At 37.3% G+C, this 24,584-nt stretch overlaps 1 protein-coding gene across 7 annotated transcripts in view; it reads right to left on the reverse strand.

Annotated features, from left to right (window-relative positions):
- LOC306884609 (arginyl-tRNA--protein transferase 1-like) overlaps positions 1-24,584 on the reverse strand; it is a 129,675-nt gene that overhangs the window by 60,595 nt on the left and 44,496 nt on the right. For 4 of the 7 annotated variants that reach the window (XM_079440616.1, XM_079440614.1, XM_079440612.1 and 1 more), the window contains 6 exons: positions 23,410-23,473; positions 22,860-22,922; positions 22,531-22,646; positions 22,156-22,353; positions 13,014-13,222; positions 8,134-8,262 (listed from right to left, as the gene is read on the reverse strand). In XM_079440616.1, coding sequence (XP_079296742.1) covers positions 8,134-8,262; positions 13,014-13,222; positions 22,156-22,353; positions 22,531-22,646; positions 22,860-22,922; positions 23,410-23,471 — 777 coding nt within the window. In that variant the 5' untranslated portion in view covers positions 23,472-23,473. Of the gene's footprint in view, positions 1-3,950; positions 4,080-8,133; positions 8,263-13,013; positions 13,223-22,155; positions 22,354-22,530; positions 22,647-22,859; positions 22,923-23,409; positions 23,474-24,584 lie in introns of all 7 variants that reach the window. The other 3 variants (XM_079440617.1, XM_079440615.1, XM_079440613.1) reach the window with 1 other exon arrangement.

The raw sequence follows: 24,584 nt of genomic DNA on the forward strand, positions 1-24,584 counted from the left end.
GCCACATGTGTAGGACCTCAGTAACGCCTCACTACATCAGAATACAACAGCAGAAATCCCTACCTCTTGTGTGTGTGTGTGTCCAGTTACAGTCTTACATTTACAGCAAAGGGCCGTTTACACTGATTTCAAGCAACATAATGACCAGAAGTCATTCATTTCCACTGAGATTTTGAGGGAAATTGGTTACTGCGTAACCAGCCCACAAACTCCATTATTTACTTTAATCTTCAACGCTTTAATTTATTGAATTATCAAGATACCATTCAAAAGTTTGGAGTCGGTAAGTTTTATAAAATAAATTAATACATTTATTCAGTAAATGCATTAAATTGTTGAAAAGTGACAGTTTACGTCAAAAAATATTTCAAACAAATGCTGGTTTTTTACATTTCTATTCATCAAAGAATCCTGAAAAACAAAATGCATCACGGTTTTCACAAAAATATCATGCAACACAACTATTTTCGACATTGCTAATAATTATAAATGTTTCCTGAGCAGCATATCAGAATGATTTCTGAAGAATCATGTGACACTGAAGACTGGAGTAATGTTGCTGAAAATTCAGCTTTGAGTCACAAGAATAAATGACTTTTTACAATATATTCAAACAGAAAATATTATATTAAAATGGTAAAAATATTTCACAATTTTTCCAGCATTTTTTGATCAAATAAATGCAGCCTTGGAGAGCAGGAGAGACTTCTTTCAAAAACATTGGAAAAACCTTACCGACCCCAAACTTTTGAACGGTAGTGTAAATTCACATAAATTCAATGTGACTTCAGACAGTCAGGGAAAATAAAGCAGTTGAAGTAGGCCAGATCCAGGGTATGAGGAGGCAGAGAATAAAAGGAATGAATGAGGGAATGGGGCGAGAGACAAGTGACTAAGAAAATCCCCACCTCACTTTATACATATAGACCCATTTCTCACATCTGAGTGGAATGCTAATGCAAACATACGCACACCTTCCACACTATAAATAGAGCTCTGTTATATGGCACCAGGAAAGAATCTGGCAAGAGACTGTCGGCCCTGACGACTTATTATTTATTAATTCCCACATTTTACGAGCATGAGGATTTATTCATTTGCTGTTGGCAGAGCCGGGCCAGTTTCCAGGCCTAAGGGGGACAAAGGCCTCTCTCAGGTTACAGAGAATGTCAAGTAGGTCCACATCCTGTTCACCCTCAGCGTCTGTCTACTAATGCGCTGTCCTAACAGAGAGTGAGTGATTGGGACCAGAAACCGATTCTAGACAAGTATGCAAACGTAAATGCATGGTCAACACAATGCAAGCACAAGACTGTGGCGGCAAAAAACTCACGGAGGTTTCAAAGGGGGTGATAGAGTTCCCTTCTGACGCCTGTGCCATTACATCAGACATGTTATTCACTTAACAAGCTATAAACATTCAGGAATTGAGAAGCATGTTCTACTGCATTTGCTGCTCCACAATGACGACAGTAAGAAAAAGTTAATGGATTTACACTACTGTTCAAAAGTCCAGGGTACATATTTTAAGAAATTAATACTTTTATTCCGCAAAGAAGCATTAAATTGATCAAAAGTGATAGTAAAAATATTTATGTTACAGAAATTTAATTTCAAATAAATGCTGTTCTTTTAAACGTCCTATCAAAGAATCTTGAAAATAAAAAATTCACAGTTTTCACAAACTTATTAAGCAGCACAACTGTTTTCAATGATCCTTAAGCAGCAAATCAATATATTAGAATGATTTCTGAAGTAATGATGCTGAAAATTCAGCTTTTCATCACAGGAATGAATTACATTAATTATTTCATTATTTTAAAATATATTCAAATAGAAAAGAGAGTGCTGTACATTCATTCCCCCCCACGACAATTCCTGCAGGACCTGAGACTTGAACTCGCAACCTTTAGGTTACGAGTCTGACTCTCTGACCATTAGGCCACGACTTCCCCCAAAAACCATATGTACATACACTAACCACAGATCAATATGCCATTAACCTGCTGACCGACTTCTGAAAGCCTCTGAATGCAATAAGACGGATCTAGATTTATCACTCGCCCTTGCTCAATACTCTTGCTGTTAGGACACACTAAAAAGCTCCAAAGCACTAAGAATGTATACGATTTGGTGTCATTAGACTCCAAAAAACATCTTGTCTATCCCCAAGACCACAACACACTCTCCCTTCATACTCAAAAACCTCCCAAAATCAGCTATATTACCACAATTCATGTCATATTCATGACCTGCTTTCTGTTTGACATTGTTCAGTGTAGCTTTTCATTTTAACATTGCAACTCTTTATATAGAATTTGATTTCTCTTGGCCTCCCTTTGTCCTCCCGACAGGGTTTTAATAATGTAACTATTCCCCACAAGCTCCCAGACTGCAAATGTTGTTCCTTTTATGACACATAATTGAGTTATGGCCGTGTTTCACAGAGCAGGGCGTGTGCGCGCGGCCCGGCCCAGCCTAAGACTGAAATAACACACGGTAGAAGAGTTTTACCCGCTTACATCTCAACACATCCACCCAGCCCTAATTCACTCTCTACCAAAACACAGGTGAATTATTGGCCAATCCACACAATTGCTCATGTGTCTTCAAATGGAAGCCGCTGTAAAACAGTTCTGCGTGTACTATATAATTATTACAGCAGTGTTTCATTCTGCAACAGACACAAATGAATATAGATAGACACAATGTTAAGGGCTAAACATTTAATCCTGCATCGGTAATGAAATGTTATGGGATCTTGTAGCTCTCTGCTGTCCTTCATTTCTACTACTGCATGACTTTTATGAACTCATCAAGGGGGGTATTAAAAGAGTCAATGAACATCGGACAGATGCAGTTTAACAACTATGGCTGCATGCATTATATATGGGCCAAAATCTGCTCAGTCAAAAACATTTGCAATCTTCATTTCACATTTACATTCATTCCCTCAACAACACAAACGTATAATAAAGCTTCTGCTGTTCTTTGAGGAATCGATATAAATATCAAGCCTCTGATTTAGCCCTTCACCACAGGATATTCTTCATCTTCATTTAAATGCTAGAGTTTTGGCAGATTCATTATAAAATCAGTGCATTCGGACAGAAGCACAGAACTGGATACATAGACCCATGCTGAATCTGTGCACTTTTTGTGCACTTAATGCACTAAAAAAAAAATATTTATCTGAAACAATTTTCACTCAGAAGCTGCTAGCAAACTTCACAAATAATTACAAAGAAATAGCAAGCAATGCTACATTTAGAAGTAGAAATAACGAAATATCATTTTAGTTTTATTTACTATTATATTATTTTATTATATAGTATTATTACAATTTATATTGTTACAACTATATGTTTTATTTAATATTACTATTTCATTCATTTAAATAATTTTAAAAAATGTTAGAAAAATCATTTTTACAGTGTGGGAAAATCCATTGATTAGATTAAAATACAAATTCAGAAATCTGCACTCTTATTGAGTAAAAAAAAAAAAAAAATAAATAAAAATAATACAGTAAAATGTTGTATGTCAGCAACATGCATTTAAAAACTTGATCAAAATGTCACTTTTACATGCTCGCCCATGCAAAAAATTTCTGCCACAGTCATGTGGGTTATAGGGCATGGGTGGACGCCAGGGCATTGCTCGGGTCTTCTGGGTGGTTGTTAGAAGTTTCATACTTAGTTAGGAGTTTGTTCCTAACCAAAGAGCAAAACATAAATGATCACACAGGTCAGAGAATGAGAAGTTTACTCAGCGTTTCACAGGCACAGATTGTGTGTAGGTCTAGTAAAAAGCTAATGTGTATGTGAGAAGTATATGTAAATGCTTCAAACATGCCGTAAAGCATATGTAATGTTAGTGAGCAGGGTTTCAGGTCAATCGGTTGGTTGGTGTTTCATGCAGTTGTGAATGTGACATGTTTAAGTCTGTACCTCGCTCTCCCCGCACTCGTACGGAGCGTCGCCGTGAACGGTCATCTGGTAGCTTGCATACAGCGCCGCTGACTGCTCATACGATGCCAGGAAGTCCGGGTCCTCAAAGCTGACCGGCACTAGCCTCACCTTCAGAGTGATTAAGGGATGATTAGAGGGCGGAAGTACGATTGAATAAGAAAGACGGAAGGATAGTAGGGAATCAAAAAAGTATAATGGGAAATAAAGGGACATAAACAATGGAGGATGGGGAGAACGAGGGAAAAAACGAAAAGAATGTGTGGATAAGGGGAGTGGTTAATACAAAAATAGCAATGAAATGATTTCAACTAGGGCTGCAACAACTAATCGATAAAATCGATTATTATCGATTATGAAAATCATCGACAACGATTCTCATTATCGATTAATCGGGTCTGCCCACAGTGTACGTCCAACTTCAGCTGGTTAGTCAAATTACGGCACTGAATAATGCATTTCTATGGACAAAATGCATCTAAAAATAGTGGAGGAAACAGAATGAGATTCTGCCGGAGAAGCACGTGATCCAAGCTGCCCAAAACATTATAATTCTTTATTTTAAGCTTTAAGTTAATGCATAAGAGTAATGGCTTGCCCTGTCAGGCGCTTTGACAGATGCGTGTGCGTCCTCAGCGCAAAAACGTTCAGTTTACGGTCATATCCTTATCTATAAATGCCACATTCACGCGAGCATTTCCATTTTTGCATAAAGGTCCGTCCTGACAGTCTGTGTTAAGTTTAAAATACCGAATGAGCGCCGGCGCGGCGGGCGCGCGCACGCGCGTCAGACGGACAGAACACAGTAGAGAGGGAGACAATTAATAGGCTTTTCAGCGCAAACATATCCATTGTGCTGAATTATCTGTTGTTGAAAGTTAATTTAAGGTTTAAAATAAATTAAAATATTTTATGAGAGTAGGAACTTTAAAGGGATAACAGCGTGTAATTGTCTGTCTGAATATAAACATGAGACGCTCCATAACGGCCTTTTACAGGATAAAGAAATGACGAGGTGACTGTGATCAAAGTAGTTCCTGCAGAACATTACTCTTACCTGTTGGTTAACACTGAGTTTGAGTTTTTATTCCTCTTTATTATTATCTTTATTATTTTAATTTTTAATAGAGGTTTAAACTATATTCAATTTTTACAATGCTTAACAAATGTATGTAAGTTTAACAATGTGTTTATGTAAGGTTTGTGCCACTGCTGCTCTAAAGTAACAGTATTGGTGATAACCAAAATCATTTTTCGGCTTTCTGTACTGGTTAGTACTCCAATATGTGTAAGCTCTTTAGTAACAGTAGTAGGCTATTTTTAATGCTATAATATCATTATTGCTGTTATCTATGAAAGAAAACCAGAGCACTTATTTTTTCTTGTATTTTTTATTTGAGTATTTTTTTTTCGCGATACCCAATTGCAGTCAAAAAGTACATAAACAATACCAGCAAGAATGCAAGCTGTTATGAGGCCAATTGTTATTATTATGTCTAATAAATGACAATAACATTTTTAAATTTAAACAAATTTTTGACAAATTTCTAAAATATGTTTTCTCTTTATTATGATAAGTGGTCTAATAAATTAAGCACTGTATGTTTTCATAGCATTCAGTTGTCACGTTTGTTTGAAGGACATTGGGCAGAATGTGGAATAGTGTTTTTTTTGGTCAATATTTTTTTAATCCGATTAATCGATTAATCGAACGAATAATCGGTCAACTAATCGATTATCAAAATAATCGTTAGTTGCAGCCCTAATTTCAACAGCACTGTATACATCACATATGCAATGTTTTTGGGTTCATATTCACACTGCAAGCCGAAGTGCTGTTCACATGACCTTTTAAATGTGACCCATATCAGACACTGGTCTGAACAGGCAATGCTTGCTTATATTCCTCACAAATTTCACAGTTTAACTGAATAAATAAGTCAAGCTTAAGTAAGCAACTAATCAATTAATCATATGAATTCTGACGGTTTACATTGTCACTTTTGCATGTGAAAGTGGTTCAGAATGGAATTAAACGGGTCAGATTCATTGTGGAAAAAAAAAAAAAAGATTTGTATAAAGATTCTTAGAATCATTACAGCATCTTCTGAAACAAACTCAGCCCAAGAGTAAATATGAACCCACAATTATATGTAATTGCATTCCCAAGCTGTCTTACACTTTACTTTGTTGCTAATTTTGCATTACACAATTGCTTCATACGATTTAAAGAAGGTTTTTTTTCTGTAGGAATGCATAATGTCTGTCACCATACCAATAATGGTTAATATTAGTGATCTTCCAAACTATCACTCTAATTAGGCTAATATTGGAAGTCATCAATGCATAAATGATATATGACATACAGTTTGGAAAATTCAAACAGTATATTCTTCTTTTGCACCAGATTTCTAAATATACTGTGTTATGCTGTTTACATTATAATGTTCTGATGCACCTAAAGGACATTGAAGCACATAAGATGTACAGCTATATATGACAGAGTAACTTGTTTTTGTGTCGAGTAAGACAGGGAAGGGAATGTGTATCATGGATTTAAACTCAGAGTTGGGGTAAATGTAGGGAAACGGGAGGCTGAAGGTGAGGCTGGTGCACCGGGGCTGTGAAGCTTTGCTCAAGGCAAAAATTAGACGATACAAACCATCAATGAACCTGATGAATTACAGTTAACACGGTGTCATTGGGGCAGTGGGATAAGCACTGGTCCCTTGACTGATTAAAAAAGAAAGAAAAAAAACGGGAAAGGAAAAACACCCATTTTAAGCTTGGCCTATCTTTTTCAATGTCTAGCCCCAAAAAATCAGCATGTTTCAGGCAAAAATAAGCAGCAGGGCATGAATAACATGGCATCCTCCAATGTATACACACACACAAAGCATTCTCAAACAATTCAATAACTTGGAACTTCATGAAGTCAGGGCAGAAAGAACAGAAATTTAGAAAAGCCAAAGACTGCAACAGTCAAAGTACAACACCAATTCAGTCCAACTCACAACAAAACGTCCCATGCAGAGCTTTCTATATTCTCTGATCTAGTTAAATAACTTCAACTTATAACAATGTTTTCATTATGCAAGCTAACGCATGTTATACATGTTTTCCAGCCACAACCCAGTTGAGACACTGGTTGTGTATTTGAGCGACAAAAACACTGATTCAGACTTTTCCACAAATCAGTTTGACCTTGACCTCCTCGTTACTGTCCAAAAGAGCAATTCGGGTAGGTCAGACTGCTAAATACACTAAAATATGAAACTCATGCCGCTGGTTGTTGATTCAGGAAACACTGATGATGACACAAATTAATGTTAATTAACTAATTTCTCACATTAGTCAAAGAACAACTAAAACATCAAAAATAACTGCAAACTGTAGAACATTCAGAGCTGTTAGCACATTTGTTTTGTTTTGGCTGCAGTGCTCATGTGAGGGATGAAAGTTAAAGCTGTCAAACATTTCATCTCATCACTCGTCCTTTTGTGACCTCCTACAGCAGTAAAATACCACATAGTAATAAAAACAACAAAGCAATTTTAAATAAAGTTGTGTTTAAAAAAAACTGAGGCTGTATGAAAATTACAGGAGCGTATCATAATCAACATTCAGTGAAGGTGCACTACAAGATGATGTTTGGCTAAAATTGCTGTTTCCTAAATTGGCTTGAGAAGAGGAAAGTGGAAGGAAAACACCAGCTAAAGATCCTAATCATCTCAACAGCAACACGGACACCTGTAGAAACACTGCCCACACAGTGCGGATGAGAGAGTTTTCCTCATTTCCTTTCAATTTCTCTTTCGCCCTCTTTTCAGGATTAGATTCATACTGTTTCATGGAGTTTCCATGGCTTACCTCCATTTTTTCATTTCTTACCGCTTCAGCCTCTCCTCATTTCCTGTCTGCCTGCTTTAGGTTTCCTCCTCCTAAATGTTGCTTTAAAACACTGCTCATTAAAGTCACTGCACTGTGATTCTTTGCTTCCAGTTGAACATGCTTTCATTTCTACCTAATGCTCTTTTCACATTTCCATGCATCACAAGTCAAAATCCTCAAAATATTATTTGGTTTGAAGACCAAAGTAAAAGCGTGGCCACGTCAAATGTGCTCAACAGCTAAGAGAAAGCCCTTCAGCGGTGGATCCCCTGACCTGGCTCTCGGTAGGTTTGTCAGGCGGGTCCTTGTGAATGGCGATCTGGTAGAGTTTGTACACTTGGTACGAGGCGTCAAACGAAGCTTTGAACTGTGGACTGGGAGGGTTGGAGCGCACTAGCCTCACCTTCAACATGAGGATGAGCATCAGAGGGTTAAACAGAAAAACGACAGGCTGTTTCCAAGAAACATGCCAAGATAAAGTTAATAGTACAGAATGGAACATCTTTTGATTTGGAATGGAAACAGAATAAAAATTAATTGTACATGCAGTTTTTTATAGCACATGGGTGAATATCATGAAACAGGTCAAGAACATGTCTGGATAAATTACTCTTGAGAACTTGATGAATGAAAATAATGACAAAAAAAGTCAACTATCCAGCTGCATTTAGTAAAGAGTATTTTTTGTGTAATCTGAGATACACTCAATTATACTGTATATATAAAGAATAACTTTCATGAGATTCACTCATACATCTGCAAATTAATAGTCAAAGAAAAATTAAAGAAAACACTCTAAAATAAAATAAAAAACATACATGTACATACACAAGATATTCCTCATATTAAAACCGTTGTTTGTTTGGGTGAGATTCAGCATGGGTTCAGCAAGACAAGGTTATAGATTGTGTGTCTCATGTGAACATGCCCATGTCATATTTCATCCTAAAGTTAAAAAGAAAAACATTTCTTTGCATTAACAAATTATGAATTATATGACGGAATTATGAATTATTATGTCTAAATATGACCTGGATGTGTTTTTGTCAGGCTTCATGAGATTCTCTAATAATAGAATTTAGATAATCAACTGTGTAATGCAATTAGTTGAGTATTTTCTCAACAGATTTTGGAAGAATGTTACCGTATCTCCAGAAACCTATTAATATCTCATTGATAAAGAACCACTTCCTGGTCCTCTATGCACTGCAAACTATAGAGAAGATGATTACATATGACTTCCTGCACTAATGATTAAACACAGGCCTGCAGTGAATCTCTGTATATAAGTGTCTCCTTACTGTATACTGTTACAAAGGAAACTTCCTGAAACTGTTGAACTGGCTTTCATTATATGGCATTAGCAACCACAGTCAAACACAGGAAATAATGAAAAGCTATAATAACAATGACCAATACTATAGGTTATGATATAAATTTCTAAGGCGAATGATTTTTTATTTTTTTTAATCCACCCAGTAGCAATATACACTGCCGCTCAAAAGTTTGGGATCAGTAAGATTTTTCTGCTCATCAAGGCTGTATTTATTCGGTCAAAAACAGAAAAAACTGTAATATTGTGAAATCTTATTGCTATTTCTAATATTGGGTTCCTATTTTAATATACTTTAAAATAAAATTTATTTCTGTGATGCAGCGCTGAATTTTCAGCATCATTACTCCAGTCTTCAGTGTCACATGATCCTTCAGAAATCATTCTAAGATGCTGATTTATTATCAGTGCTGAAACTGTTGTGCTGCTTCATATTGTTTTTGGAACCTGTGATACTTTTTTTGATTACATTTAGAATCTTTGATGAATACAAAGTTAAGAAATTTCATCAAAGATAAAAAAAAAAAAAAAGTATCACAGGTTCCAAAAACAATATGAAGCAGCACAACAGTTTCAGCACTGATAATAAATCAGCATCTTAGAATGATTTCTGAAGGATCATGTGACACTGAAGACTGGAGTAATGATACTGAAAATTCAGCGCTGCATCACAGAAATAAATTTTAATTTAAAGTATATTAAAATAGGAAACCATTATTAGAAATTGCAATAAGATTTCACAATGTTACTGTTTTTTCTGTAATTTTGATCGAATAAATACAGCCTTGATGAGCAGAAGAGACTCCCTTAAAAAACATTAAGAATCTTACGGATCCCAAACTTTTGAGCGGCAGTGTATATAAATGAATACATGATTTGAAGAAGCCCAAAACATGAAGGTTGGCAGGACCAGATGCATTACACCAGGTTATTAATAATAAACATAATTGATTCTCATAATGGAGTGGAACAACATGAGGGTGAATAATTAAAATAACATACATTTAAAAAATGCAGGTTACAACTATTAAAATACATGACAGTCAAGTCATTCTGTTATACACTCTTAAGTCAATGCGAGACTAAGCCTCATTTAACTTGCTGTAAAAGGGTGTAAAAGTCTGACATCAGTTTAAAGCGATCTGTGTGGGATCAGATGTTATGTTTGATTAGTAAAACTGAGCTTGACATCTAACAGGATCATCTGTGTTTGCACAAGGACAAACTGGCCTCAGAAGTGAGGCGGCAAATCAAAATCCAATCCTCCAAAAACATTTAATTGACTGGCAAAGCTGTTCCTAATTAAAGGACCTCTCACAGAGACATTTTCATTGGACGAGGTGCTTATGGTTGACAAGTTCCCCAGAAGAGCATGACAGGGAGATTTAGCTTTGGTTTTATTTTATTTGGCCCTCACTGGATCTCTCTTACTATTGCTTGGCCAAGTTAATGAACATATTTGCGACTTTTGTTTCAGATAAACAAAGTAGAGTCTTTTAATCTGCAGAGCGATTCTCTTGAGATGCAGACATTTGATTAAGAGTGTGAGGAGTAACCAAGACAAAGAGAGCGAAGCGCTGTCAAAACAGCTCAGAGATTTCAAATTATGCAGGGGGTGAAAGAGGGCAGAAGCAAACTCTACAAATTTGTACTTGACAAGATATTCAATGTGGGAAAAAGTTATGATGTGCCTCTACTGCCCTCTGCAGGTGTAGTTGGGAGATTTTGATAACAATATTCTATCATAATTAAGCTTTTGAACAGTGCTTCCCAAACCATTCCTGGAGGACCCCTAGCCCTGCGTCTCCCTTATCTAACACATCTGATTCAACTCATCAGCTCGTTGGTAAAGGCTGCAAGACATGAATCAGGTCTGATAAGGGAGGCATACAAAATGTGCAGGGCAGGGGGGCCTCCAGAACAGGTTTGGGAAGCACAGATATACTTTTAATGTTCTGGGGTTCAATACAAGTTAACCTAAAGCAAAAAGCACTTGCAGCACAAAAATTATTAGAACAGAAAATCTTTTTGACTCCAAAAATCAAGGCTACAGTAAACAGGCAATGCAATATTAAAATATCTCAAGTTCTAACAATACACTACTGTGCAAAGTTTGGAGTCTGTAAGGCTGCATTTATGTATGTATTTATCAAAACATACAGCAAAAACAGTAATATTGTGAAATATTATAACATTTTAAAATAACTTTTGTAATTGAATGTTTTTTAAAATGTAATTTATTGCTGTGATGCAGCGCTGAATTTTCAGCATCATTACTCCAGTCTTCACTCTTGATCCTTCAGAAATCATTCTAAGATGCTGATTTGCTGCTCATTTCTTATTATTATCAATGTTGAAAACAGTTGTGCTGCTTGATATTTTTGTCAACATTTTTTCAGGATTCTTTGATGAATAGACAGTTTACAAAAATAGCATTTAATTGAAACAGAAATCTTCTGTAAGATTCTAAATGTTGTTACAGTCACTTTTCAATTTGACAAATGAAAAAAATTATTTAAAAAACTAAAATTTTTGTGCATTGCTACAAGAAAATCACCCTAACTACTGACTCACTAAATTTGCATGTGTAAAGTTATATCCAATCTCTCAAGCAAATCTGTTAAAGTTTCGCATACAATGAAAATAAAGGAAGAGATGAGGAATACCAGGCAATAATGACTTAAATGACTTCAGAAGACTTGGAATATAGCATATAGAGTGATTTGGAGTACTTTTATTAACTCATAGAAAAGCATTGCTCAGATCTCCGTTTTTGTGTCTTGTAAGATAAACTTTTTCATTTTTGGGTAAACTATTCTTTCAATACGTACTGAACCCAGAACATTAATTTAATGAACTCAGCTTCAAAAGCCAAAGATGTAAAATGTGCCAAGGTCTTCATAAAGTAATCTTTTCCCTGTCAAACAAGGAATGCTTCATTTACAGTGTGCTGTGTATTATAACTCCACACATGTCTGATTGGCTGCATGTAAACATCTCATTAGGCTGGGTGTCTCTGAGGTCCCTCTCCGAGGGCTTAATGACCCCACAACTGAGATTTACAGAAATTAGCCTCAACACCCCCATTTAACAAGTGATAAAATAATGAAGTCTGGAAAGAAAACTTGTGATACTCCACACACTGCTATAAACACATCCATTTTCATTGTGCGCCAGAGCGATAAGTGGCAACAAACAGACTACAAGGACAGAGCTTAACTAACATCAAACTACACTCTAAGGATTTAGATTTCAATACAAGCGTCTGTCATTACATTCATTACATTTTGGAATAAATAAATGCACAAAGTGTTTGTATGCAAAAGTTCATAATGAACAAGAGTTTTTGTACACGAGTTGCTTTTAGAGCTGGCCATGAAGTCTTGGGATTTTCTCATGTATTGTTTCTAAGGTGAACCACTAACCTTGTTCAGATGACAGTGACATTGACTGCTATCCACTTAAGATAATTGAAGTCAATCAAATCAATCCAGTCGACAAGCTAATTAAGAGATGAACCGGCCCAGTGCAGTCTCCAGGGACAATGACGTTTGGGGTATAAGACGGTCTTTCATACAGACTTGCTTAGAGAGCAAAAACGTTGGCTGTTTACCCATGCTGACTTCACCCAAGCAATCGCAACAAAAGCAGGAGAGGATTGTTTCTGAAGAGGACAGCCTGGAATATTCACCCAGGAGACTCAAACCACTGGGTGTGAGAGTTACACCTTTGAGATCGGTTAGTTTTGATTGGTGCATCCTCTCTTGCTTTGGCCTGTTACGGTTATTTAAAGAAGTAATACATACAAGCAAAGTTGTTACCTCTAAACGGTGCAGAGGGTCATCGGGTAAGGACTCGATATTGAACTCCTCCAATGATTTGGGCTGATTAGATGAAGATTTTGATGTGGCTGGATTCACAGAGGAAGACACTGCTTCTTGCTGCTTCTGTTGCTCCTTTTGAAGTCGTCTTTCTTTCCTGAGGTCCTTAGCTTTCCGACACAAAGGCCTGTTGGGATCAGCTCCCTTACCTAGAATTAAGAAGAAAACAATGATAGAAGATATTTGAGAGTTGACTAAATCACCAATTGACAGTACAAGCATTAGTGCATTGTCCTAACCTTAAGAAATTGGACTACTGTTCAAAACTTTGTGGTCGGTAAGATTTTTGAAAGAAAAAAAATAAATCCCCTTTGCTCTCCAAGGCTGCATTTATTTGACCAAAAATACAGTAAAAACTGTAATATTGTGAAATATTATTACAATTTAAAATCAGTGTTTTCTATTTTATTATATTTTAAAATGCTATTTATTCCTGTGACGTAAAGCTGAATTTTCAGCATCATTACTCCAGGCTTTAGTGTCACATGATCCTTCAGAAAACACTCCAATTTTCCGATTTGCTGCTCAAGACACATTCATTATTATTATCAATATTGAGTTGTACTTAATATTTTTGTGGAAACCACGATAACCGTTTTGATCAATAGAAAGTTCAGAAGAACAGCATCTGAAATAGAAAATTTTTGTAATATTATAAATTTACTGTCTTTACTGCCACATGATCCTTCAGAAATCATTCTAATATGCTGATTTGTTTGCATGGATACATCATCATCTGTTGTAACAAATGTTTTAACTGTCGTGCTTCATTTAATGCATTCTTGCTGAATAAAAGTATTACTTTCTTTAAAAAAAAAAAAAAAAAAAAGTATTTCGTACCACAAAGACAGCTTTATTTGTGAAGAATTTGTTTAATTATTGGTGGTAAAAAAATTCCACAAAAGAAATGGAAGGAAAGGTTTTCGATCTGTTATGATACGGTATTTGCATTTTATTTATGTGACGCATTTCTGAACGACAAAGCAAATTGGAGGCGGAGAACTGATTTCATCCATGATGAATTTATTGGACGGCATCAAAAGGGTGTTTTTACAAGTTTTTAAACTCCCAAACGTATTCAATTCTTTAGAATAACATGCACTGATAAATCATGCACATTAAGACCAAGAAATTAATGAGGTCAATTTTGATTTTGTGTTGACTTGGTTAGCCATGTGTAATTTTTAAGAACATTCGCCCACAGGCAGAGGCACACCCTGAGTCTAAAAGATGTCAAATAAATAGTTCAGCACAGTGGAAAACTTGATATCTCCAAAAAGAGCCAAAACCAGCAGCAGGAGTCTAAAAAACCTGCGGGCCGGGATGCCCATCTGAAACAAAACTAAGCGTCCATTTACAGACTACCACTGCTAGAGGAGCGGTATAATCAATAACAGGTCTTGAGCACATCCCACATTTGGAGCCGTTTTGCTGGGTGTGAGAGCATGTTTCCATAAGCGGCTCGCGGGCACGTTTGCTAATGGTAGGAGAGCGTGATCCTTTGAGCGAGTTACGAGCACGATGTGTGCGCTCCAATGAGTCGCCTAGTTTGCATTAGCAAGCGCAGGGCCGGATCCTCCCGTTTAGATGGAAGTCATTTGCGCTCCTCTGATATCATGACATCATCGCAGCTGTAAAACAACAGGGCTGTTTGTTGACTCCCGCTGCTTTTGCGAGGATTGTTCAGGGCGCTCGCAGGTTCACATGAAAGTGTCAAGATGGTTGTTCGTTTGCCCTGAAGGAAACCGAAGGAGGTGGTAATCCCAGATCGAGAACGACAGGCAGGAAAAGGGGGGACGGAGAGGGTCATCGCGTCAGTTACTGTTTCAGAGCGTGCGGTGGCAGCCCTGGCAGCCGGCCATCCATTTACTATTGAGAAAAGATTAGAGAGTGGGCTATATGGTGTAATGCCGAGCTAACGCTTGGACACACACTCTACTCCAGTTTCTATTCTGAAGCATAATCACGTTTCTATCTATAAAACAATTTTCCGAGAATAATATGAGTGGTGTAAAACTGCTTGCTGCTTTGATTTTAGGATGCTTGGCTGGGTATTGCAATGCATTTGCTAAAGATTCTGGTCTCTAGATATGCCTGTAGGCGTTTTCGAAAAGGATTAGCTGGCAATTATGAAAACAGACACACATATTTGACACCAGAAGTGCAAAATGAAATGCTTCACATCCTGTTCTAGCGGTCGAGAACAAAACTGGTTCATTTGTTGGACTGTGCAAGCTAAACAGTTTATGTGTGATAACGCATTTTGAACTTTGGTAGTATATATCTGTGTATAGAGTACAATAACCTGCTCGCTCGCTCCCTCCCTCTCTCTCTGTATCCCCCCTCAATCTCCCTGGACCGACGCCAGCCCCTCGGAGTGCTCCCGGCATCCTATGTCAACAGTTTACACGCCGACATCCTGTTTGGAGCAATAAGGAAAGCAGGGCCATTTCCTGCCTGTCCCTGTGCCAGCCTGCCTGCCATCAACCCATCCGAGATACAATACCTAAGTGCATCTCATAAAACCTGTCAGAAGCATAAATCAAATAAAATTGAATTAAAATAAGGAATTATATATTTACATGACGAAAATTTACATGATGATTATCATGACAGTCATTTTTTACTACTATAGCAAAGAGTCAAGGTCTGGACAACAAATACCAAATACTTCCATGATGAACATCACAATTTCAAGTTTAGAATAGTTTTATTCTAGAGCATAGGTCACTAACAGGCGGACCGCGGTCCTGGTCCGGACCCAAAAGCCGTCCCATACGGACCCGTCTACAGCCAAAACAGAAGGTTAAGATTTATACCTGACGGGGCGCTTCTATTTCAGCCGGCGCAGCTTTTGTAGTCTGTACGGTAGTGGTAGTGGGGTCGCCAACTGGCAGACCCCGGTCCGAATTCGTGAAGGCTTTTGACATAATGAAATGAATAAATACCAAACGCTAATTTAATAAATAAAATTTATATTAAGCACATCAAGGTCAGCTCTAGAGCCATTTGGGCGCAATCGTGCGTGCAGTGATGAGAGCAAAGAGCGGTGCGCTGCATGCGCGCGGACAGATGAAACTTTCAGTGAGTGAAAAACGATGCCATTTTCAAAAATTAGGAAAGTTGACGGGTCCTTAAAAAGTCTTAGATGGTACAAGAAAATCTTAATTATGATTTCAGGAGGTCTTAAATGTGGGGACTGAAAGACAAGAATTGCGATTAAACTTAAAAAGGCTATTCATTGAATAAATATGAGCGCTGCACGTTTCAGATTCAGCTACTGCGCTGTTTTGTGGAGTCTGTCTCTTGGGCTTGTGTACTGCCATTCCGAAAGCGCCACCCGCTGGAAGAGAATGATTTTCCATTTTCAATCAGCCTGTACGTCTGCTGTTGTCAAAGACCAATGTGAAAACAACCCATGATTTTAAGCAGCAAACACGCAGAGTTGTAAATGTGAACTGGTGGATCAACAAGAAGATAATGTGTTGTAAAATGTAAACAATTAAGGCAGTAAAATATATTTATATGTTATTTAATTAATATAATACTTGATTGTTTTTGTGAAAACCTGCATCTGAACTGTAAATCATGCTTTTTACAGTCTTTTTATTTTATTTATTTATTTTATTTTTGTGCAGGTTTTAAAAAAGGTCTTTAAAAGTCTTGAAATTAAGCTTAAATATCTTGCATATACCCTGGCCTCGCAAAAACCATCAATTGTTTTTTAGAATTGTCCGGACGTCGGCTGGTGGGGAGGGTTCATTACTGGACCTCAAGCTATTTTAGTTGAAGACCCCTGTTCTAGAGTATCAAGTAAAGATTTTTTTTTTTTTAAAGAAATCAATACTTTTATTTAGCAAATACATATTAAACTGATCAAGTGACATTAAAAGACATTTATAATATTACAAAGGTTTTCTATTTTAAATAAATGCTGTTCTTCTGAACTCTCTTTTGATCAAAATATGTATCGTAGTTTCCACAAAAATATTAAGCTGTACAACTCAATATTGATAACAATATTGATAAAAATCTGCACATTAGAATGATTTCTGAAGGATCGTGTGACACTGAAGCCTGGAGTAATCATGCTGAAAATTCAGTTTTGCCTTCAGAGGAATAAATTATATTTGAAAACACATTTAAATAGAAACAGTTCTTTTGACCTATAATATTTCTTTTTTTTTCTTAAAAAAAAAAAAAAAAAAAACATTTGACTTGGACAAGTTTCAAGAGATTCACCCATGAACAACGTTTTCTTTCTTTAATTTAATACTACAATAAACTGTAGATGTCTTATAAGTTATCTTTAGAAGTGCAGCATTAACCGGAAGCAACTTGTTAGTTGCACTTGCTTCACAAAGCGCAGATTTGGACCAGCTTTAAAAAGCACATTGATAACAGACTATTTACACTTTCCTCAAATAAATCTGGCCTTTACACGCTTCGCATGAGACGTGGCACCTCCTACAGGACCTCCGAGCGCTGCTCTGTGACTTCCTCCGACAAAGAGCCAGAGTCGTTGAGACAATTAGCTCTTTCTTAACATTCATTCCTCCCTCTTTTCCTGTTACTACCTCCAGTTGACTTAGAGGAGGGAATGTTTCCGGCCAGGGTTGTAAATACAGCAAAGGGATGATAGAGATGTCGAATGGCTTTCCTCCAAACCAGAGTAAACATGAGCGAGAGAGCTAGAGCAGACGCTGGGCCGGATCCAGGACAAAGACAGCCTGAGTTCTCTTACTCGCACTGTTTAACTGAACTCGGAGTGGACCGGAGCTGGTGTGGTGTTGCCTGGTTACAATACAGTAGAGTATCATATGAATGCATCTGCACACTACTCAACTCAAGCACACATTAAGAAACCCCTTGACACTGCTTACAGGGGTTCGTGGTTCCTATAATTGCAATAGGTTTTCAGTCACCTTAAAAATATTAGTATAGCACTTTTCACATTACATCTGATTCCAAGACAGCACCTTACAATCTCCAATAAACAAGGCAACTGAAGTGAGGAAAGTCTTTTTAAAGGAACATGCAACATGTATGACTTAATTTCTTCTGTAGGAAATAAAAATGAAGATATTTTGAGGAATTTTTGGGGTCCAAATAACATTGGACCCGATTGACTTTCATTGTATGGACAAAGAAAAAATCTTTATACCTTTAGTATCTTCTTTTGTACAGAAGAAAAAAATGAATATAGTTTTGCATGACAGTGAGCGAGTGACCTATCAACTTTTTAAGATTAGTAGGTAGGCAAGAATAAAACTTTGGAAGGAACTAGATCCAAACTCAGGCTGGGACACTGAATAAATTATTATTCATTCAAACATGCACTAATCAATCAAGAGTGAGACTGTTTTAAAGGAACACTCGACTTTTTTTGGAAATAGGCTCATTTTACAACTCCCCTTGAGATAAACCGTTGAGTTTTACCGTTTTTGAATCCATTCAGCCGATCTCCGGGTCTGGCGGAAGCACTTTTAGCTTTAGCACTTTAGCAGCTTTTAATTTTCCATCGGTCTTAGTGCACGATGTAAAAACAGAAGAGACGAGCTTTAAATAGGAAAATTAGCGAAACTCTTTGGTCATTTTTGATGACCAAATGTTAATGGTCTAATCCGATTCAATGATCTATGCTAAGCTAAGCTAAAAGTGCTACCGCCAGACCCGGAGATCGGCTGAATGGATTCAAAAACGGTAAAACTCAACTGTTTATCTCTAGGGGAGTTATAAAATGAGGCTATTTCCAAAAAAAGTGGAGTGTTCCTTTAAGACTAATTAAATGGGTCACGGTCAAATGCTGACCTATAAACACTGAAGATTATCACGCTTGACTAGAAACACTGACCGGATTGTACTGCGGTCGCACAGACCTTTAGCAGTAAACGCGTGCTGCTGCAAGCAGGCCGTTGTGTGCAAGGGAGAGATAAACTCTGACAGATCTGTTCCTGCGGAAGACACATTCTCCCTCTCTAGCAGTTAACAGTTCGTAAAAAGTCCAGAACTGCCTTTCCTTGAGGACTCATGGACACACATATACGGTTACGCACGCTAATGTACAGGCAGCAGAAACACAAAGAAACATTCCTTCAGATGCAAGCACTCTTGCAGACACACACACACACACACACACACTCCCTGAGGGGACAGTGGAAGGTATATTTGCTGTGCGGGATGAGTCAGGGCCGGGTGAATTAGAGCTGGCACACTTCTTTATGAGAGGAAAACATATGAAAAGAGGAATAGTGGGGCGTGGAGAAGAGAAACACTTTTACTACCTGGAGCAGCCTTTACTGGCACGGTCAACACACAAACACACAAGGCAGAAGCACTCAGTCAACATCAAATCTAAATCTACACTAATACACATTCCTTTTAGTGCAAGATTTATCAACATTATTATACTCTTTACAATGTCCTTGTTACAATCCAGATATATCAATTCCCATTTCACAACCTTTTTTTTATTTTATTTTTTTTTAATTGCTGAATGTCCCGTTTCACTCAGAAATGCACCAAATTAAGAAAGTAGAAGAAATTTCAAATATGGTCTCATGTTGAGTCCATATTCAGATTTCATGAACCTGTGAAAACAAAATCAACTGAACAAATGATTGGCCTTTTGACACTGCAATTAAAAATATTCACTGACAGTCCTACTATTAATGTTTATGTTTCTTTGCATAATTAATGCTGCTCACTGAAATACTTCTTCTTTCATCCAAAAATACAACATACATAACTTGTGATACAGATAGAAAAGTTTGGGGTTTTAAAGATTTATGTATTTATTTACAAGAAAATAACCTTCAAAAGGATGCATTAAATTGATCAAAAGTCAAGTTATGTTTATCTCTATTCTTTAAAAATAAAAATATGAAGCAGCATGCCTATTTTCAACATTGATAATAAGGAATGTTTGTTGAGCAGCAAATCAGCATATTAGAATGATTTCTGAAGGGTCATGGAGTAATGACGCTGAAAATCAGCTTTGCATCACAGGAATAAATTACATATGAAAATATATTCAAATAGAAAACAGTTCTTTTAAATGGTATATTTCACAATATTATTATTTTCCTGTATTTTTGATCAAATTAATGCAGCCTTGGTGAATGTAAAAGAGAATCAAATACATTTTAAAAATCATACAGACCCAAATTTTGAACAATAGTGTATAAATGATTCCTCAATCACGTGTCTTGTGCTGATAGTATTCACTATTATTACTTATACCCTCTGAAGACCAAGACGGCAATCACCTAAAACATTCTAGCAACCAGCTATCAACTGCTGAAAACACCTTAGCAACCACTTAATACAGTTTCCAGATTTTGACAGGGTCATAAAAAAAAATCTAGTTTTAATTGTTCTTTCTTTGTTTCTCATTAACATGAATTACGAGTGAAGGTCTAAGCCTGTTCACATGTACTCGCTCCATTCAGCTCAAATGTCCAGAGAAACCATTCACAGATTCTGCTGTTTATAACCAGTGTGTTAACCTCCGGTGTGGAGTCAGTCATTTAGCTGCATCTGCATCAACGCTAACAACAGACATAACTCAGACATAAAGATGGTCATAAAGCAACCTGCGATAAATTTTGTCACCAGGTGGTTTCCATTTGGAGATAGAGAGAGAGCGAGAGTTTTCTCCTCCTTTTGGGAGGCTCTATAAATCCTTCCCATTTCCGGACCGTTCTGTGGGGGTGCTCATTCCAGGTGCCTGTAGATGTATGGGACTTTTAATTTGTCTATAACTCATATTCAGAGATGTACGGTCCTTGTGCCTCAAGTCTACTGGGAATATATTATACGCTTATATAAAGGAAAGCGAAGTGTTGACTCACAGTAGATACCTCTGATAAAGCCGAACACATTTTCATTTCAATAAGGGGTGAAATTCTGTTTGACATGAAACGTGATATTTTCAGGAACACATAAGGTGACAGAGGAAGGAACAAAACACAATATGCCCCAAGGAGATGTCACATTTATTTTTTAACCAATGCTGCCCTCTAGTGTTGCTCAGAGGAACATCTTCTGGTTAACAGTCCGGTTAGGAATTGACAACTGGTTCTCATTCAGAAGATGATTTTAATAACATTAGGTTTTCTTAACGCAGTGGTTCTCAAACTGGGAGATGGTGCACATCTAGGCACCTTAGCAAATTTCCAGCAAGGCCTCAAAACGACTTCATTTAAAAGGACACAATACAAGCATTAAAATGGACATTTTATCATGAATATGCATTTTACTAGTCAGACCAGTAAAATAACACAGCAGGATGTCATAGGGTCTTCAAATATTGCTGTGGACAATGAGGGACCTTAGAGTCAAAAAGATTGAGAACTACTGCTTTAATTGTTCTTAAAAGGAACACTCCACCTTTTTTTGAAATAGGCTCATTTTACAACTCCCCTAGATTTAAACCGGTGAGTTTTACCGTTTTTCAATCCATTCAGCCAATCTCTGGGTCTGGCGGAAGCACTTTTAGCTTAGCTTAGCATAGATCATTGAATCGGATTAGACCATTAACATTTGGTCATCAAAAATGACTAAAGAGTGTCGATAATTTTCCTATTTAAAACTTGACTCTTCTGTAATTACATCGTGCACTAAGACTGACGGAAAATGAAAAGTTGCTATTTTCTAGGCTGATATGGCTAGGAACTATACTCTCGTTCCGGCGTAATAATCAAGGAAATGCACTGCTGTACTGTGGGTGCAGCAGGCACAGTGATATTACAGTGATATTGCAGTCTGAACTGAATGACGAGAAAGATATCATGGGAATTGCAAAATAACTAATAAGACAACACATCTTTCTGTTGTGAGGACCACTGGTTGCACACAACAGCAGTGCCTTTCCAGTGTAGAATGATTCACATCTAAATTATTTTTTTTCAATCTGTCTCAAGCATACAGTATTAGTTTATTAGCCAATCAGTTCAATGACTCACTCACTGACTGAAACGATCCAAACTCGTACAGAAAAAAACTAAAGTAAATTATTTGTACTTAAAGCTCATGAGAGTTAAAGTATAAATACTAAATATGCAGATTCTATGAGACTGACCTGGTTTTGGCATAACATTAGTGGTTTTCTCTGCTGGGGTGGGTGCTGCGTCGTCTCTGGGCGTTGTTGGTGCAGTTGAGTTGGTGATGTCTGTGTCTGGGCTGGTGCTGATGTCCTGTACTTCACTGTGGTCTATTTTCAGAGGGTCTTGAGGAGGTGGTTGAACACCCTCTTCATGCACAGAGTCCATAGGCTCTCCTAAAAAATCAACACATGCACATTTAAGATAACCACACTCACAATGCCACTCATGCAGTCCACAGAAACATGGAGAAAATAAACATCCACCATAGCATCCAGGCTTCATGCTTGTGGATCTTGACATTGCTGTGTAAGTCACCACCAGCAACCTGATATCCAGTAAAAGGCGCTCACCTTCATGTCCCTCATCATGCTTCTCTACTGGCATCTCTCCTTTGGAGAGGAAACTGTTCACCTTCTTCAAGGTCTTTTTGTGAGTCTTCGATGGATGGAAGTTCAAAGCATGGCACCTTCATAAAACAAGTACAGCAGCACATTAATATATAAAGAGTGAAAACAACACGTAACATTTGACATGTTGCAAATTGTTCATTAGCATTTCTGAGCTGCAATACATACATTTAAAAATATAACTCAATACATTTAACTATCAGATATTAATTTTATTATACCTCAGAGTATCCTACTGTACATAGTCAAAAGAAAACATTTGATTCATTTACCTGATGGTGTACTGTGGACAGCATGTCTTATTCATAATAGGTTTGTAAACATATTTGCCACTTCTAAAAAAAATAAAAGGAAAGATCAATTTAATTTAAATATAATATAATATCATTAAATTTAAAATTGTTGTAATAAATGATTGTTCATTTAAATTGAACATTTTATATAAATTGTCATTTAAATTTTGTTTTAAATAAACCTGGCACTGTACACTTATTTGAAAATGTACATTACACTCAAATAGATCACATCAAGTCCAGAAAAATGGTCTAAAATTATGGTTTCAGGCAGTGTGCCTGTCAAGTGCACAAAAACCCATTTGTCTGGTTGTAAGAGGTCTGTGAGACAGCTCAGGGAGTAGGTCTGATTCGGTCACTGTGTTAAGCTCATTACACTGACCAGACTACTACATCCTGTTCATGTGTAATAGTGTTTCCTGCTAAGACATTATGCAAGAAAACCTATTTATGCAGCACATGATTTAAAGTCAGAAGACTATATTTTGAAACATGCACTTCAGGAGTCAGACAATAACAATATCAGCACCTTCTCCAGCCTCTGTCGATGAGATCTTGGTAGTCCTGCACTGTCATAGTATGGGACCACATGCCTAGAGAGAGAACAACAGCATTTAGAACATACAACACAAACTTAGGATCAACCTCTTAAATAAAGACATGCACGATCACTTGAACACTTAAGAAGCTGTGTGTGCATCAGGGTTATTATAGTTTTGCATTTTTCATTAGTTTTTATTTTTATTTCGTTTTGACTTTTTGTTTTCAAATTCAGTTTAGTTTTAATTAGTTTTTAAAGTGAGTTTGCTAGTTTAGTTTAGTTTTTATTTTTTGAAAATGCTTAGTTTTAGTTTAGTTTTTATTAGTTTTAGTGTTAGTTTTAGTCTTTTTTTGTAATTTGGGTTATTTGTCAGGGGCAAGATTCAAAAAGGTCCGAAAAAGTATTGTGTAATAATAACTCAACAAAACCATCATACAATTTTAGAAAATATGTATTCAACAATAACACCAGTACAGGGGGCAGTCGTGGCCTAATGGATAGAGAGTTGGACTTGTAACCCGAAGGTCGTGGGTTCGAGTCTCAGGTCCGGCAACCACGACTGAGGTGAGACCCTTGAGCAAGGCACCGAACCCCTCAACTGCTCCCCGGGCGCCGCATTGATGGCTGCCCGCTGCTCCAGGTGTACCTGGATGGGTTAAATGCAGAGAACGTCCCTTTCCCCCTTCCCCTTTTGGGGAAGTCGTGGCCTAATGGTTAGAGAGTCGGACTCGTAATCGAAAGGTTGCGGGTTCGAGTCTCGGGCCGGCAGGAATTGTAGGTGGGGGGAGTGAATGTCCAGCGCTCTCTCCACCCTCAATACCACGACTGAGGTGCCCTTGAGCAAGACACCGAACCCCCAACTGCTCCCCGGGCGCTGCAGCATAAATGCTGCCCACTGCTCCGGGTGTGTGTTCACGGTGTGTGTGTGTGTGTGTGTGCTTTTGTTCACTACTCACTGCTGTGTGTGTGCACTTGGATGGGTTAAACGCAGAGCACCAATTTCGAGTATGGGTCACCATACTTGACAATACGTCACGACTTTACTTTACTTTACTTTACATAAAATGTACATATGGGCACAAATAATATGTATGTAAACCGTCTCCGCAGTAAGTGCAAAATGTGTAAGTGACGTACGTGTGCCAAGAAAAAAACAAAATAGC

The sequence above is a fragment of the Barbus barbus genome (assembly GCF_936440315.1).
Source record: "Barbus barbus genome assembly, chromosome: 18".
Classification (NCBI taxonomy): domain Eukaryota; kingdom Metazoa; phylum Chordata; class Actinopteri; order Cypriniformes; family Cyprinidae; genus Barbus; species Barbus barbus.